Source organism: Mya arenaria, chromosome 13 (genome assembly GCF_026914265.1).
Source record: "Mya arenaria isolate MELC-2E11 chromosome 13, ASM2691426v1".
Classification (NCBI taxonomy): Eukaryota; Metazoa; Mollusca; class Bivalvia; order Myida; family Myidae; genus Mya; species Mya arenaria.
The window spans coordinates 58,665,772-58,682,026 of NC_069134.1; the positions used below are offsets into that span (position 1 = coordinate 58,665,772).

Here is a 16,255-nt window from a genome sequence, read left to right on the forward strand (position 1 = left end):
CTCAGTTGAGTTTACCCGTTTAAAAATACTGCATAATGGTTTCCCAGTTTATAGTGTGTCTATATTTTCACATGAAAGTCACCTGATTTGATTTCTTGCAATGGTATCATCTGGTGTTTTGTCCCTTTAATCTCAAGCTCAATAATGAAACTTTTTTGGGACTTCAAACAGATAATTTGTTGATTATGAAAACTTACCAAATGAAAAAAAAATATGAGAAAAATATGTTTATAGTAGGGATGCAAACGAATGGCAAAACATATATTCGAATATTCGGTCATTCTTTCGATCGAATATTCGAATATTCGATTAGCGTAATACATATTTTAGAAGATGTAGTAAACTACTATTATTATTCGCTAAAGTAATAGCCGGGGCATTTAAACCCTATTTTGTCGTATCCAGTACGCGCGGCGGACCCTGATTTTCCCAAATGAGCCTTTGAAATTCTCCATTTTCAGGAAGTAAAAAGCAATACATTATAAACAGACAAACAACAAAATCGAATAATTCAATTCCGCTGCCTTTTGTAAACAATGTGAAATTAGATGGATTCCTAGTAAAACAGTGTTTTGCGCCAATGGAAGGTCTTTCCGTAGGATGATCAGCCTCGTTCTGAGATTGACCTCTAAACTGACTAAATATAACTATGGAAAACTCAAACCAACTCGGGAACTAGTAAAATAGTAAAACGAAAACATAAGTGGATTGGACTTATTTATTGTACAACAATAGAGGAATTATATTCAAAAATCCATTTCAAAGCACGAAAATTGTATTGAAAGATGAAAACAGTTTAAAGCACATATATGCAACAACATTATTGAGCACAATATTACATTATTGTGGCATTTATATCATCACCTCGTTTTGCGCTATTTTGCACAGCATAATTTGCAGCCAAGACAACACATTGGTGTTAAAGCCGATCCCTAGCCAGTTATTGTAAAAGTAGGGGGACTTTTTATAGTACCCGACGAAATGTCCCTAAATGACACATGTCGCGTGTCTAGTCATCACATTCACACCTCTGGGATTAGGGGCCAATCGTTGTAAAAACAAGATAAAAGAGCTTTATAAACAACATCAGTGATGAAGGCAAAATGTGTTTTGTTCTCTTTATTGATTTTTTTTTTTCGAATATTCGAATACCGATTTTGACATTCGAATACCAAACGTTTGATCGAATATTCGAATATTCGTTTGCATCCCTAGTTTATAGTATGTTTAGTACTCTGGGATAAAACGAAACTGAAACAATTGATTCCAAGTCTATAAATAAGATCTTAAGTATTCATGCAATGACTTTAATCTTATTCTTGACCACATGACCTTTCACAACTTTCCAGGGACATAGATACCTTCACAAGCTGCCCTAATATGACGGAGGATAAGAAAAGCTGTTACTGGGATGGGGTGGAGTTTCATGATGCCGAGGTCTACTTTTTCCGGGTTTCAGTAACGAATACGAAACTGAACATAACGAAGGAAATGTCTGGAAACTGTTGGTGTGGCTGTCCATGTGAGGGAGTGGTGAGTGTATTACATTAAGGTATCAGAGGTTGGTGTGGCTGTCCATGTGTGGGAGAGGTGAGTGTATTACATTAAGATATCAGAGGTTGATGTGGCTGTCCATGTGAGGGAGAGGTGAGTGTATTACATTCAGATATCAGAGGTTGGTGTGGCTGTCAGGGAGAGGTGAGTGTATTACATTAAGATATCAGAGGTTGGTGTGGCTGTCCATGTGAGGGAGTGGTGAGTGTATTACATTAAGATATCAGAGGTTGGTGTGGCTGTCAGGGAGTGGTGAGTGTATTACATTAAGGTATCAGAGGTTGGTGTGGCTGTCCATGTGAGGGAGAGGTGAGTGTATTACATTCAGATATCAGAGGTTGGTGTGGCTGTCCATGTGAGGGAGTGGTGAGTGTATTACATTAAGGTATCAGAGGTTGGTGAGGCTGTCCATGTGAGGGAGAGGTGAGTGTATTACATTCAGATATCATAGGTTGGTGTGGCTGTCCATGTGAGGGAGAGGTGAGTGTATTACATTAAGGTATCAGAGGTTGGTGTGGCTGTCCATGTGAGGGAGAGGTGAGTCCATGTGAGGGAGAGGTGAGTCCATGTGAGGGAGAGGTGAGTGTATTACATTCAGATATCAGAGGTTGGTGTGGCTGTCCATGTGAGGGAGAGGTGAGTGTATTACATTCAGATATCAGAGGTTGGTGTGGCTGTCCATGTGAGGGAGAGGTGAGTCCATGTGAGGGAGAGGTGAGTCCATGTGATGGAGAGGTGAGTGTATTACATTCAGATATCAGAGGTTGGTGTGGCTGTCCATGTGAGGGAGAGGTGAGTCCATGTGAGGGAGAGGTGAGTGTATTACATTCAGATATCAGAGGTTGGTGTGGCTGTCCATGTGAGGGAGAGGTGAGTGTATTACATTCAGATATCAGAGGTTGGTGTGGCTGTCCATGTGAGGGAGAGGTGAGTGTATTACATTCAGATATCAGAGGTTGGTGTGGCTGTCCATGTGAGGGAGAGGTGAGTGTATTACATTCAGATATCAGAGGTTGGTGTGGCTGTCCATGTGAGGGAGAGGTGAGTGTATTACATTCAGATATCAGAGGTTGGTGTGGCTGTCCATGTGAGTGAGAGGTGAGTGTATTACATTCAGATATCAGAGGTTGGTGTGGCTGTCCATGTGAGTGAGAGGTGAGTGTATTACATTAAGGTATCAGAGGTTGGTGTGGCTGTCCATGTGATGTTGGTGTGGCTGTCCATGTGAGGGAGAGGTGAGTGTATTACATTCAGATATCAGAGGTTGGTGTGGCTGTCCATGTGATGGAGAGGTGAGTGTATTACATTCAGATATCAGAGGTTGGTGTGGCTGTCCATGTGAGGGAGAGGTGAGTGTATTACATTCAGATATCAGAGGTTGGTGTGGCTGTCCATGTGAGGGAGAGGTGAGTGTATTACATTCAGATATCAGAGGTTGGTGTGGCTGTCCATGTGAGGGAGAGGTGAGTGTATTACATTCAGATATCAGAGGTTGGTGTGGCTGTCCATGTGAGGGAGAGGTGAGTGTATTACATTCAGATATCAGAGGTTGGTGTGGCTGTCCATGTGAGTGAGAGGTGAGTGTATTACATTCAGATATCAGAGGTTGGTGTGGCTGTCCATGTGAGTGAGAGGTGAGTGTATTACATTCAGATATCAGAGGTTGGTGTGGCTGTCCATGTGAGGGAGAGGTGAGTGTATTACATTAAGGTATCAGAGGTTGGTGTGGCTGTCCATGTGAGGGAGAGGTGAGTGTATTACATTAAGGTATCAGAGGTTGGTGTGGCTGTCCATGTGAGGGAGAGGTGAGTGTATTACATTAAGGTATCAGAGGTTGGTGTGGCTGTCCATGTGAGGGAGAGGTGAGTGTATTACATTAAGGTATCAGAGGTTGGTGTGGCTGTCCATGTGAGGGAGAGGTGAGTGTATTACATTCAGATATCAGAGGTTGGTGTGGCTGTCCATGTGATGGAGTGGTGAGTGTATTACATTAAGGTATCAGAGGTTGGTGAGGCTGTCCATGTGAGGGAGAGGTGAGTGTATTACATTCAGATATCATAGGTTGGTGTGGCTGTCCATGTGAGGGAGAGGTGAGTGTATTACATTAAGGTATCAGAGGTTGGTGTGGCTGTCCATGTGAGGGAGAGGTGAGTCCATGTGAGGGAGAGGTGAGTCCATGTGAGGGAGAGGTGAGTGTATTACATTCAGATATCAGAGGTTGGTGTGGCTGTCCATGTGAGGGAGAGGTGAGTGTATTACATTCAGATATCAGAGGTTGGTGTGGCTGTCCATGTGAGGGAGAGGTGAGTCCATGTGAGGGAGAGGTGAGTCCATGTGATGGAGAGGTGAGTGTATTACATTCAGATATCAGAGGTTGGTGTGGCTGTCCATGTGAGGGAGAGGTGAGTCCATGTGAGGGAGAGGTGAGTGTATTACATTCAGATATCAGAGGTTGGTGTGGCTGTCCATGTGAGGGAGAGGTGAGTGTATTACATTCAGATATCAGAGGTTGGTGTGGCTGTCCATGTGAGGGAGAGGTGAGTGTATTACATTCAGATATCAGAGGTTGGTGTGGCTGTCCATGTGAGGGAGAGGTGAGTGTATTACATTCAGATATCAGAGGTTGGTGTGGCTGTCCATGTGAGGGAGAGGTGAGTGTATTACATTCAGATATCAGAGGTTGGTGTGGCTGTCCATGTGAGTGAGAGGTGAGTGTATTACATTCAGATATCAGAGGTTGGTGTGGCTGTCCATGTGAGTGAGAGGTGAGTGTATTACATTAAGGTATCAGAGGTTGGTGTGGCTGTCCATGTGATGTTGGTGTGGCTGTCCATGTGAGGGAGAGGTGAGTGTATTACATTCAGATATCAGAGGTTGGTGTGGCTGTCCATGTGATGGAGAGGTGAGTGTATTACATTCAGATATCAGAGGTTGGTGTGGCTGTCCATGTGAGGGAGAGGTGAGTGTATTACATTCAGATATCAGAGGTTGGTGTGGCTGTCCATGTGAGGGAGAGGTGAGTGTATTACATTCAGATATCAGAGGTTGGTGTGGCTGTCCATGTGAGGGAGAGGTGAGTGTATTACATTCAGATATCAGAGGTTGGTGTGGCTGTCCATGTGAGGGAGAGGTGAGTGTATTACATTCAGATATCAGAGGTTGGTGTGGCTGTCCATGTGAGTGAGAGGTGAGTGTATTACATTCAGATATCAGAGGTTGGTGTGGCTGTCCATGTGAGTGAGAGGTGAGTGTATTACATTCAGATATCAGAGGTTGGTGTGGCTGTCTATGTGAGGGAGAGGTGAGTGTATTACATTAAGGTATCAGAGGTTGGTGTGGCTGTCCATGTGAGGGAGAGGTGAGTGTATTACATTAAGGTATCAGAGGTTGGTGTGGCTGTCCATGTGAGGGAGAGGTGAGTGTATTACATTAAGGTATCAGAGGTTGGTGTGGCTGTCCATGTGAGGGAGAGGTGAGTGTATTACATTAAGGTATCAGAGGTTGGTGTGGCTGTCCATGTGAGGGAGAGGTGAGTGTATTACATTCAGATATCAGAGGTTGGTGTGGCTGTCCATGTGATGGAGAGGTGAGTGTATTACATTCAGATATCAGAGGTTGGTGTGGCTGTCCATGTGAGTGAGAGGTGAGTGTATTACATTCAGATATCAGAGGTTGGTGTGGCTGTCCATGTGAGTGAGAGGTGAGTGTATTACATTCAGATATCAGAGGTTGGTGTGGCTGTCTATGTGAGGGAGAGGTGAGTGTATTACATTAAGGTATCAGAGGTTGGTGTGGCTGTCCATGTGAGGGATAGATGAGTGTATTACATTAAGATATCAGAGGTTGGTGTGGCTGTCCATGTGAGTGAGAGGTGAGTGTATTACATTCAGATATCAGAGGTTGGTGTGGCTGTCCATGTGAGTGAGAGGTGAGTGTATTACATTCAGATATCAGAGGTTGGTGTGGCTGTCTATGTGAGGGATAGATGAGTGTATTACATTAAGGTATCAGAGGTTGGTGTGGCTGTCCATGTGAGGGATAGATGAGTGTATTACATTAAGATATCAGAGGTTGGTGTGGCTGTCCATGTGAGTGATAGATGAGTGTATTACATTAAGATATCAGAGGTTGGTGTGGCTGTCCATGTGAGTGAGAGGTGAGTGTATTACATTCAGATATCAGAGGTTGGTGTGGCTGTCTATGTGAGGGATAGATGAGTGTATTACATTAAGGTATCAGAGGTTGGTGTGGCTGTCCATGTGAGGGATAGATGAGTGTATTACATTAAGATATCAGAGGTTGGTGTGGCTGTCCATGTGAGTGAGAGGTGAGTGTATTACATTAAGATATCAGAGGTTGGTGTGGCTGTCCATGTGAGGGATAGATGAGTGTATTACATTAAGGTATCAGAGGTTGGTGTGGCTGTCCATGTGAGGGAAAGGTGAGTGTATTACATTCAGATATCAGAGGTTGGTGTGGCTGTCCATGTGAGTGAGAGGTGAGTGTATTACATTCAGATATCAGAGGTTGGTGTGGCTGTCCATGTGAGTGAGAGGTGAGTCCATGTGAGGGAGAGGTGAGTCCATGTGAGGGAGAGGTGAGTGTATTACATTCAGATATCAGAGGTTGGTGTGGCTGTCCATGTGAGTGAGAGGTGAGTGTATTACATTAAGGTATCAGAGGTTGGTGTGGCTGTCCATGTGAGTGATAGATGATTGTATTACATTAAGATATCAGAGGTTGGTGTGGCTGTCCATGTGAGTGAGAGGTGAGTGTATTACATTAAGGTATCAGAGGTTGGTGTGGCTGTCCATGTGAGGGAGAGGTGAGTGTATTACATTAAGATATCAGAGGTTGGTGTGGCTGTCCATGTGAGGGAGAGGTGAGTGTATTACATTAAGGTATCAGATGCTGGTGTGGCTGTCCATGTGATGGAGAGGTGAGTGTATTACATTAAGGTATCAGAGGTTGGTGTGGCTGTCCATGTGATGGAGAGGTGAGTGTATTACATTAAGGTATCAGAGGTTGGTGTGGCTGTCCATGTGAGTGAGAGGTAGGTGTATTACATTAAGGTATCAGATGTTGGTGTGGCTGTCCATGTGAGTGAGAGGTGAGTGTATTACATTAAGGTATTATAGGTTGGTGTGGCTGTCCATGTGATGGAGAGGTGAGTGTATTACATTAAGGTATTATAGGTTGGTGTGGCTGTCCATGTGATGGAGAGGTGAGTGTATTACATTAAGGTATCAGAGGTTGGTGTGGCTGTCCATGTGAGTGAGAGGTGAGTGTATTACATTCAGATATCAGAGGTTGGTGTGGCTGTCTATGTGAGGGAGAGGTGAGTGTATTACATTAAGGTATTATAGGTTGGTGTGGCTGTCCATGTGATGGAGAGGTGAGTGTATTACATTAAGGTATCAGAGGTTGGTGTGGCTGTCCATGTGATGGAGAGGTGAGTGTATTACATTAAGGTATTATAGGTTGGTGTGGCTGTCCATGTGATGGAGAGGTGAGTGTATTACATTAAGGTATCAGAGGTTGGTGTGGCTGTCCATGTGAGTGAGAGGTAGGTGTATTACATTAAGGTATCAGATGTTGGTATGGCTGTCCATGTGAGAGAGAGGTGAGTGTATTACATTAAGGTATTATAGGTTGGTGTGGCTGTCCATGTGATGGAGAGGTGAGTGTATTACATTAAGGTATCAGAGGTTGGTGTGGCTGTCCATGTGAGTGAGAGGTGAGTGTATTACATTAAGGTATCAGAGGTTGGTGTGGCTGTCTATGTGAGGGAGAGGTGAGTGTATTACATTCAGATATCAGAGGTTGGTGTGGCTGTCCATGTGATGGAGAGGTGAGTGTATTACATTCAGATATCAGAGGTTGGTGTGGCTGTCCATGTGAGTGAGAGGTGAGTGCATTACATTAAGATATCAGAGGTTGGTGTGGCTGTCCATGTGAGTGAGAGGTAGGTGTATTACATTAAGGTATCAGAGGTTGGTGTGGCTGTCCATGTGAGTGAGAGGTGAGTGTATTACATTCAGATATCAGAGGTTGGTGTGGCTGTCCATGTGAGTGAGAGGTGAGTGCATTACATTAAGATATCAGAGGTTGGTGTGGCTGTCCATGTGAGTGAGAGGTAGGTGTATTACATTAAGGTATCAGAGGTTGGTGTGGCTGTCCATGTGAGGGAGAGGTGAGTGCATTACATTAAGATATCAGAGGTTGGTGTGGCTGTCCATGTGAGTGAGAGGTGAGTGTATTACATTCAGATATCAGAGGTTGGTGTGGCTGTCCATGTGAGTGAGAGGTGAGTGCATTACATTAAGATATCAGAGGTTGGTGTGGCTGTCCATGTGAGTGAGAGGTGAGTGCATTACATTAAGATATCAGAGGTTGGTGTGGCTGTCCATGTGAGAGAGAGGTGAGTGTATTACATTAAGGTGGCAGATGGTTAGTCTTTGTGAAGTTTGATGTGCAGGGGGGTCTTTTCTTGAGTGTTTTTTAGCAAAATGTTTATATTGTTAACTGAAACAAGAAATTTATGGTTTCTGTTATTTGCATAAGGTTCTTAAAATGATACTTGCCATTTGTATGAGTGTCTGTTAGAACATAATTATGACATACTATGCAATTTATATAGGAATTGTTGCCAATTTCAGCCATTTTGAATCTTTTTTCCTTTCTGAAAGAAAATACAAGTTTAAAGGTTGAATTCTTCTTAGTTGATTTTTATATGGCAGGTGTTGAATATGCTTCTGTTTGATAAATTTGATATCCTAAGAGGTGACATATTTTAACTCATGATATATAATTACATTTGTAATGGCGATGTTTTCCTTTTCTATTTGATCAGAATAACTTTACCAACGTATGTTGTGGGTCCATTGCACCTAACACATCATCTTGTGATCCTACAACCTGCTTTCGCTTCAGCAAGTATGACATTGGTACGTAGTTAGTTTAAACTTGATTTATTTTACATCGATTGTGACGAAAGTTATATAAACTTATACAAAATCACTCTTGTTGTGCGGGAGTTGTGTCTAGTGATGTGGTGGAAACTGGAGAACCCGGAGAAAACCCACTTGTCCAGCTAACCCATACATGCCATATCCCCGGCGGGGGAAAATTCCCCCAGGAATTGCGACCCATCCACTGGTCTTCCTCCGGGGGATCCATATCCGCTGGATTTTTTTTTTGGATTTTTTTTTCTTTTTTAAACTTGCTTAAGGTTGACAGTGGAAAGCATTCATAATATTATGAGTGTGAAATTTCATGAAGGACCATGATGATTAAGTCCAAAAAATATTGTAATTAGAGTGTATTTCTGTTTTTATTCTTACATTATAAATGTTGATATTGCGCAAAATTTTGCAGTGTAAAAATCCCCTGGTGTAATATCAAAATCCCCTGGAATTCAGACCAAAATCCCCTAGGAAGCCTCTCAGAAATATGGCATGTATGCAGCTAACCAGACAACCTGGTACCTAGTACATGCTGTAGTAATTGTTCAATTCAATGCCTTTGATAAAGTTTGATCTATGTTACAATTTCTTATTTCTATTGCATTTCTGTTAATGTTACAGTTTAAAGAAATGTGTACACAAAGGAGTCGATTTATTGACGATAGTTAATCAATTTTTCAACCTTCAATTTACGGATGTGGTTGAAATATTACACTAGGTTTTACAAATTTAAATTAAAATTTTAATTTCATATTTGTTATTCACAATATTGAACTTAATTTTGTGTATTGCTATCTTTTTTTGCAACCAATGTTGATTTTAAGGCCCAACCATTAGGGAGGATATGCTTGGGGAAGATAAGAAAATATTGAGGGGGAGAATTTATATAAGGAAGATAAGAAAATATTGAGGGGAGAATTTGTATAGGGAAGATAAGAAAATATTGAGGGGGAGAATTTGTATAGGGAAGATAAGAAAATATTGAGGGGGAGAATTTGTGTAGGGAAGAGAAGAAAATATTGAGGGGAAGAATTTGTATAGGGAAGATAAGAAAATATTGAGGGGGAGAATTTGTATAGGGAAGATAAGAAAATATTGAGGGGGAGAATTTGTATAGGGAAGATAAGAAAATATTGAGGGGGAGAATTTGTATAGGGAAGATAAGAAAATATTGAGGGGGAGAATTTGTATAGGGAAGATAAGAAAATATTGAGGGGGAGAATTTGTATAGGGAAGAGAAGAAAATATTGCATACTGTAAATGAAAAACAGTTACTGCTGATGAAAGATCAGATTGCAGTTTTCAATAAATATTCGCTCGAAATTGGATGTTTTTTGGTTTAAGGAAAACAGACATTTCGGCAGTTTCCCAAATAATTGCAATCTGTTCTATTGTGTATTCAAACTTGATAGGTCTTTGGTTTGGTCGAATTTAATCCTACAATAAAGTGAATTTGTCTCGTGAACATTGTGCAAGTTATTAATGTCCAGATCCATTTCACATAACAAAAATGTACTTTATTGTTTAGGTGGTAGTAATATTGTCATGCAATATCTTGAAAACATGCAAAAAATGCTTCAATTTTTCCAGATGAATGACAAACGCATTTTTGACATGCATCATTATATTAAGTCGTAATTGTTATCACCTTCTGTACAAGGTTTGGTTTTCTTGCACGTAGCTATGAAAGAGTAGGGTTACATTTTACTTAAAGAAATCCTGGTAATTAAACTCAAAACGTTGATACATTAAAATAATTTTGTAATAGCATCAGACCTCTCTATCACAAAAGTACTCAAGTCAAATCTCAATCTCAACTTATTTTACCACTTAAAAGCAAATAATAAATTAAATACAATTGATATCGCTGTGTACAATGCATTGAATCTTACTAATTGATATTTCACATCGCTAACGACACATGCTTCTTTAACTATTTGAAATTTACTGGGGTTGTCTACCACGTAAAATCCAGTAAGTTAAAAAATAGTGTTACCTATCCTTGTTTTTTTTTAATCCGGGAAACCATTAGGTTTTATTCTTAAACGTTGAAACTCGGCTGAGACAAGTATGATAGTTTTATCTTGCAAATTTTTCCCATTTATATATTTAGTGGTTAAGTCTTTTTATTGAATCTAATCTTTTACACTGATCCATGCATGTTTCACCAAAACTTTGCAATCCTTAAACTTTAAAGTGACACTCTTATTCAAAATCAATACATACACATGTATAACAAACATCTATTTTGATTGATAAACCTTTTACTACTTACTAAATAAAGCATTTATGGAAAATATTAATTACTAAAAACTTTTTAAAAGATTGTAACTGCGTATTGAATAGCCGAAAATGCAAAATTATTAAATGATTGGTGAATGCTAAATATTTACCATGATCTACCATAGGTAAGAATACTGTGTATTGTGCACATTTCTTTCAAATAAAACTTGTTTATAATCCTTGTTTTTGACATTTATTCATCCTTTTTGGAATATTTGAACAATATTATTTATTGTGTTACATCTTATATTGGAGTAATGGTGCATATTTAAATGAGGTCATAGTTGTGTGCGCTGTCTCTGAGACATCTTGTTAAAAAAAAGTACTGTGATTGTTACGGTGTCTCTGTTGTAGTCAGCTATAAGCTGTGCACTGGCCATAACTCAAAAACCATTCAAGGAATTCAAATAAATATTTGTACATGTGTTGCCAGAGGCAAAGCGCAAATGTAAAGCAAGAGCCATAACTCTGGATGAAATATTTTTTGAATAATGCCCCTTTTTCGAATAAAAAAACAACCCAGAGGTGAAATGCCTAATGGCAATAGATCCATTTGCACTTGTTTATTTGATTGATATTATTTTATTCAATATATTTAACTGTTTTAACAGACTCAGATAATGCTCGGGGCTTGAAAAAAAATGATTTTCGTTCTTGTAATAAAAATAATTGAAGTTTGTTTGGAAACTTGATTTTTTGATTCGTACGCATGATATAAATATGTGATAATTTGCACTTTTTCCTTCAGCGGAACCTTTGCCTGTGGATGGTTTGCAGTTCACGCAGACTCCCTTGGAAATTCGCTGTGGGACTTTACATTGGCACACACCGTCTATGCATGAAACGCATCATCTTGAGTTTAAAGTCACATACACATCCGACTGTACTCCAGATATGGTCAGTATATTATTTGAACCGTGACAAGATATGATTATAATTTAAGTATTTTAAATTGGATTTTAGGGAAAGGCGGAAAGGCATATCATAATGAAGTTTAAAACTTCTTACACTATAGTTACCAGGGTTTGACATAAGAGGGGGAGTAATTTAGGGGCGTAAACCTCTTGACTAGCGCCCCTCCCTTGAAACCAGTTTTTTTTTTTTGTAATTTGGTAAAATGTGTCTGCAGGATGGCTTTAGTGGTACTGCCTCAGCAATTTTATTGCCCCAAATGGCAGCCCTACTCTTCCCCCCCCCCCCCCCCCCCTACCTCTTAGTTAAGCCGTTTAGCCAAATGACCCAGATGAGTATTATCCAACAAAGTTATCTCCCTTAATCAGTATAAAAGTCCGTAAATCCTAAACATTTTACTAGTGGCAGATCTGTGTACAAGTGGTAACACCCTTGACTGTCAGTCCAAGGGTTGCAGGTTTGAATCCCTGCCGCAACACTAAAAAAAACTAATACTCTTCCAAGAGGGATGTTAAATGGGGGTTCAGTGTGACAGTGCTATACACGGGTTCATGCTAAAGAACCAGGGTAGCTCTAACCAGGGCTTCATTCTGTCTGTCCATTTGGCTCCAAAAACCTAAAATGACGAACAATCTCATTTGAGCACTAGCCATGCCTTTTACAATTATTATTGTTCTGCTAGTCCAAAAATACACCTTAAAAATTCAACTGATCTGTTGGCACACTTTTTTGACAAGCAGATTTTACTATTGCACCGCCTTGATGCGGGCAACCTTATCAACTAAGGTCATCCAAATGACCTATTTATCTGACATAGTAATCATTTTTGATGATTATCAGAATGCAATTAAATCCTATTCCATTTTTTTCTCTGCTGGTCCAATTTCAATTGGATTTTGAACATGTTAGAACAAAAGATAGATAAGAGCTAAGATTAATGTGTACAATATATTACATATATCTATAAATGAAAAAAACGTGAGTGTGTTTCAAACAAATTTAGTTGTATTGTAATGTGCGAAGCCAAAGACGCAACAGATCCCTTCAGAGAAAAGCATGCTCAACCCTGAAGGGGTTGACTGGTCTTATATAATGTAACGGTCCGCTGCAGGCAGTGAATGTGTGTTCAAAGTATAACATTCCTCTATAGACGGAAGTACGTTCATAGTATGTATGTTTACTTTGTTGGTAATAGGCAAATTAGCAAAGCCCAGTTTCTGTGTGGATAGAGAATTTACTGTATATAAAGACCAGCATACCCCTTCAGGGTCGAGCATGCTTTTCTCTGAAGGGATCTGTTGGTGTTTGTTTACATTGCAAGTTACAATACGTAAGCCCTGACTTTCCAAACAGTCAACTGGTTATTCCAATTTGCATATAACCAAGTACATTAATGTACTATGAACGCACTTCCGTCTACAGTTTAACGTTATATTATGAATGCACTTTCATCTACAGTTTAACGTTATATTATGAATGCACTTTGGTCTACAGTTTAACGTTATATTATGAACGCACTTTCGTCTACAACGGAACGTTACAATATAAAATGATATTGCAATGCTGTTCAAATGTCATTTTCATTTCAGTCTATGATAGTCAAGTATGCAAAGTACAGCCCATACAATGTTACAACAAAGATATGTGGCCTTAAACCATACACAAGGTACCGGTTTGCGATTCAGGCACAATACGTGGAGAATGACCAGCTGCGGGGATTTCCAAGTCCGTCAAAGAATATAACGTACATGACACCCACTGATGGTCAGTCAGACTGTTTCCTCACATTCCTGTCAAGTTATCCATTTCTTATCTTATGAATGGATTTAGATTTTTAGCTCATCTGTTTTCCGAAGAAGAAGGCGTTGTGATAGTCTTGGTGTCGCTGTCGTCAGGCAGAAACATGGCCATAAGATTAAAGCCTTTCGAAGTATTTACATTAAACTTGGTATAAATGTACTTGTCAAGCAATACTTGGTGAGTAATGTCCCTTTGTTTGACTGAGAAAAAAACAGATGAGCATTTGCGTTCATTTCACAGCGCTCTTGTTCTTATATCCTTGCAAGATCAACATGATATTGAAACTTTCATTATCTTGATTGTGAAGACCCAAATTATAAGTTACGGGGTTATTAGGTGACCTGATATGAGATGTACGGGGCAAGGAAACCATACTACACCACTAACCCTGTAGCGTATATATATATCATGTCGTCAACCTGTTTACATGTTTAAATGTTTCATTTATTCATCTGAATCGGAAAATAGAAGCCATTTTGGTACGATATAAATTTGGTGACACAAAATGGAAATATATGGGGTCACTGCATGACCAGTCCTGGACCAATGGCGTTGCGTCATTTATGTTGGAGGCATGATATAAGCTGATATCAAGAGATGATCTAATTAGCAAAATTTCATTGTTATTAACTTTCAAGTCGAGTTTTGATTCTGAAATTCACTAAATTTTATAATTATTTAAACTTGTACAATTACTCACGTTTATTTTTTGTAAAACATATATAACAAAAATGATTCTTTGTAATTTTATGAATGAGTTTTCTGAGTCTAGTCTGGACTTGAACTTGAGACTGTTCGTAATCTTGGCCCTTTATAAATGGCTAAAGCACGAGGGCTTCAAACCATTTTAAGGGCCTCTGAAGGTGGTAATGACAGACACCACACCATCTCACACCAACTCTTAGTTCACCTATTAATTTAGTATAAACGCCATGGCAATGTTTATTGGGTGTTTTTTAGTTCCTGGTAAAAGCCCGGATGTCTCCAGTATCGTGTATGAGGTAGAATCAGCCAACTTAACTCAAATCTTCTGGAAGGTGGGTAGGATCAAATTGATAATATGTTTTCAAATTAAAATGCCAAATTATAAAAAAAAAGTTCACAATGTTATAAATAATGTCGATGCTATTCTATGTATTGGACTGGAATCCACTCAAAAAGTGTTGTTTTTACCAAAGAGTAACACATTTATGTTTTAAATTTAGCATTTGGGGTTTAAAGCTGCACTCTCGCAGATTGACAGTTTTGACATTTTTTTTTTTTTTTTACTTGGAATATGCTAATTTAAGCGTCAATGCCTTCAATTCTGTAATAAAAGATAACTCAGAATATAACAGATCTCAATTCTCCGGAAAACTGCTGAAGTTTTCATTTTCTTTAAAGCGTTAGTAGCGCTTAGCCATAAAACATAAAATTTTTAACGTGATTATTAAAACTGTGATCAGATCTTCTATCAGCACTCCTATATCACTATTTTTCACACATTTACGCAAAATTTGGCTCATTCCAAGACAACAAAAAGTTGTCAAAACTGTCAATCTGTGAGAGTGCATCATAAACTTCCACTAACTTCTTGAACAATGCTCGTGCATGTATGCATGTCTTATTTCATAATGCTGTTGCTGACTTTATTTCATCTAAATAAAAACAGTGTGTGTATACCATGTGATAAACTGCATCATAAATTTTAAATGCAACAAAGCACAGTTTATGCTGCTTACGGAGCTCCGCCTTCAGTCTTTTACCAGAGTTTGATTGAGAGTTTAGTTTCTTAAAACACTTCGACAAACCTTTTCACAGTACAGCTGGCTGTCTAACAGACCACTGTCAAAACGTAACTTTGGAAACAGATTTGTCGAAGTGTTTAATGACTCTTATCACCTTATCCAATTCTGGTAATTAAACAAAGGTGGGGCTCTTTAAGCGGCATAGACTGCCCTTTGTTTTATTTAAAATAGTGTAGTAAATGAAAAGTTGTCTTTGATTTTAGTCTTCATTTAAGCAAAATGTTGCCTTCCGACTTAACAAAAATGACGTAATTTATCACATGGAAGAAACACACTGAAGAAAACTTGACAAAATTTATGTAAAACACACAAGATTCCTTTTTTCCAGCCATTAAACTCATGTGACTTTCACGCCCCGGAAAATGAAATATCATACACAATATCAGGCGTTGATAAAAGGGTCGTGTACAAGGAGCAGTTTTCAGCCATGATCTCTACTTCGTCTGAGGTTGATACAAACGTCACTGTTCAGACAGGAAATAACAATGGTTTGGCAAAGACTTTCAGCTTATTGCAAGTTCCGGCAGCAAATAAACGTAAGAATCAAGATTATACAAATTCTATTTTATATTACTATAATTTTACACTAAAGTCATTCTGATAATTTGAGTAGAAAATTGTGCAAGGAATATCCAGCTGCTACTAGGCCAAAAATATTTTTCGTCTTTTTATTTTTATTAGGATTTATGCTAGAAAGTTAATATTTTAATCATTGGAGAATGGTGTTAAAGTAATCGTTTGTATAAAGCTTTAAGCTACATATCAAAATACACACTTAAACCGATTTTTTTAATTATTATTATTTAAATGTTTTTGCCAACTGACTATAAAAACAGTACGGTTGGCGCCTATTTCAAAGATACGGTCAGGTAACACAAACTCAATGTTGTGGTTTATTTTCTACTGGCTGCCAATTTCATTAAAGGATCTTAGTCATACATTCAATATTTTAAC

At 39.1% G+C, this 16,255-nt stretch overlaps 1 protein-coding gene across 3 annotated transcripts in view; it reads left to right on the top strand.

Moving 5' to 3' along the window:
- The window catches only part of LOC128213302 (uncharacterized), a 73,091-nt gene that overhangs the window by 39,428 nt on the left and 17,408 nt on the right, over positions 1-16,255 (top strand). For all 3 annotated transcript variants that reach the window (XM_052918904.1, XM_052918907.1, XM_052918905.1), the window contains 6 exons: positions 1,350-1,533; positions 8,408-8,501; positions 11,551-11,699; positions 13,304-13,478; positions 14,475-14,551; positions 15,630-15,837. In XM_052918904.1, coding sequence (XP_052774864.1) covers positions 1,350-1,533; positions 8,408-8,501; positions 11,551-11,699; positions 13,304-13,478; positions 14,475-14,551; positions 15,630-15,837 — 887 coding nt within the window. The remainder of the gene's footprint in view (positions 1-1,349; positions 1,534-8,407; positions 8,502-11,550; positions 11,700-13,303; positions 13,479-14,474; positions 14,552-15,629; positions 15,838-16,255) is intronic.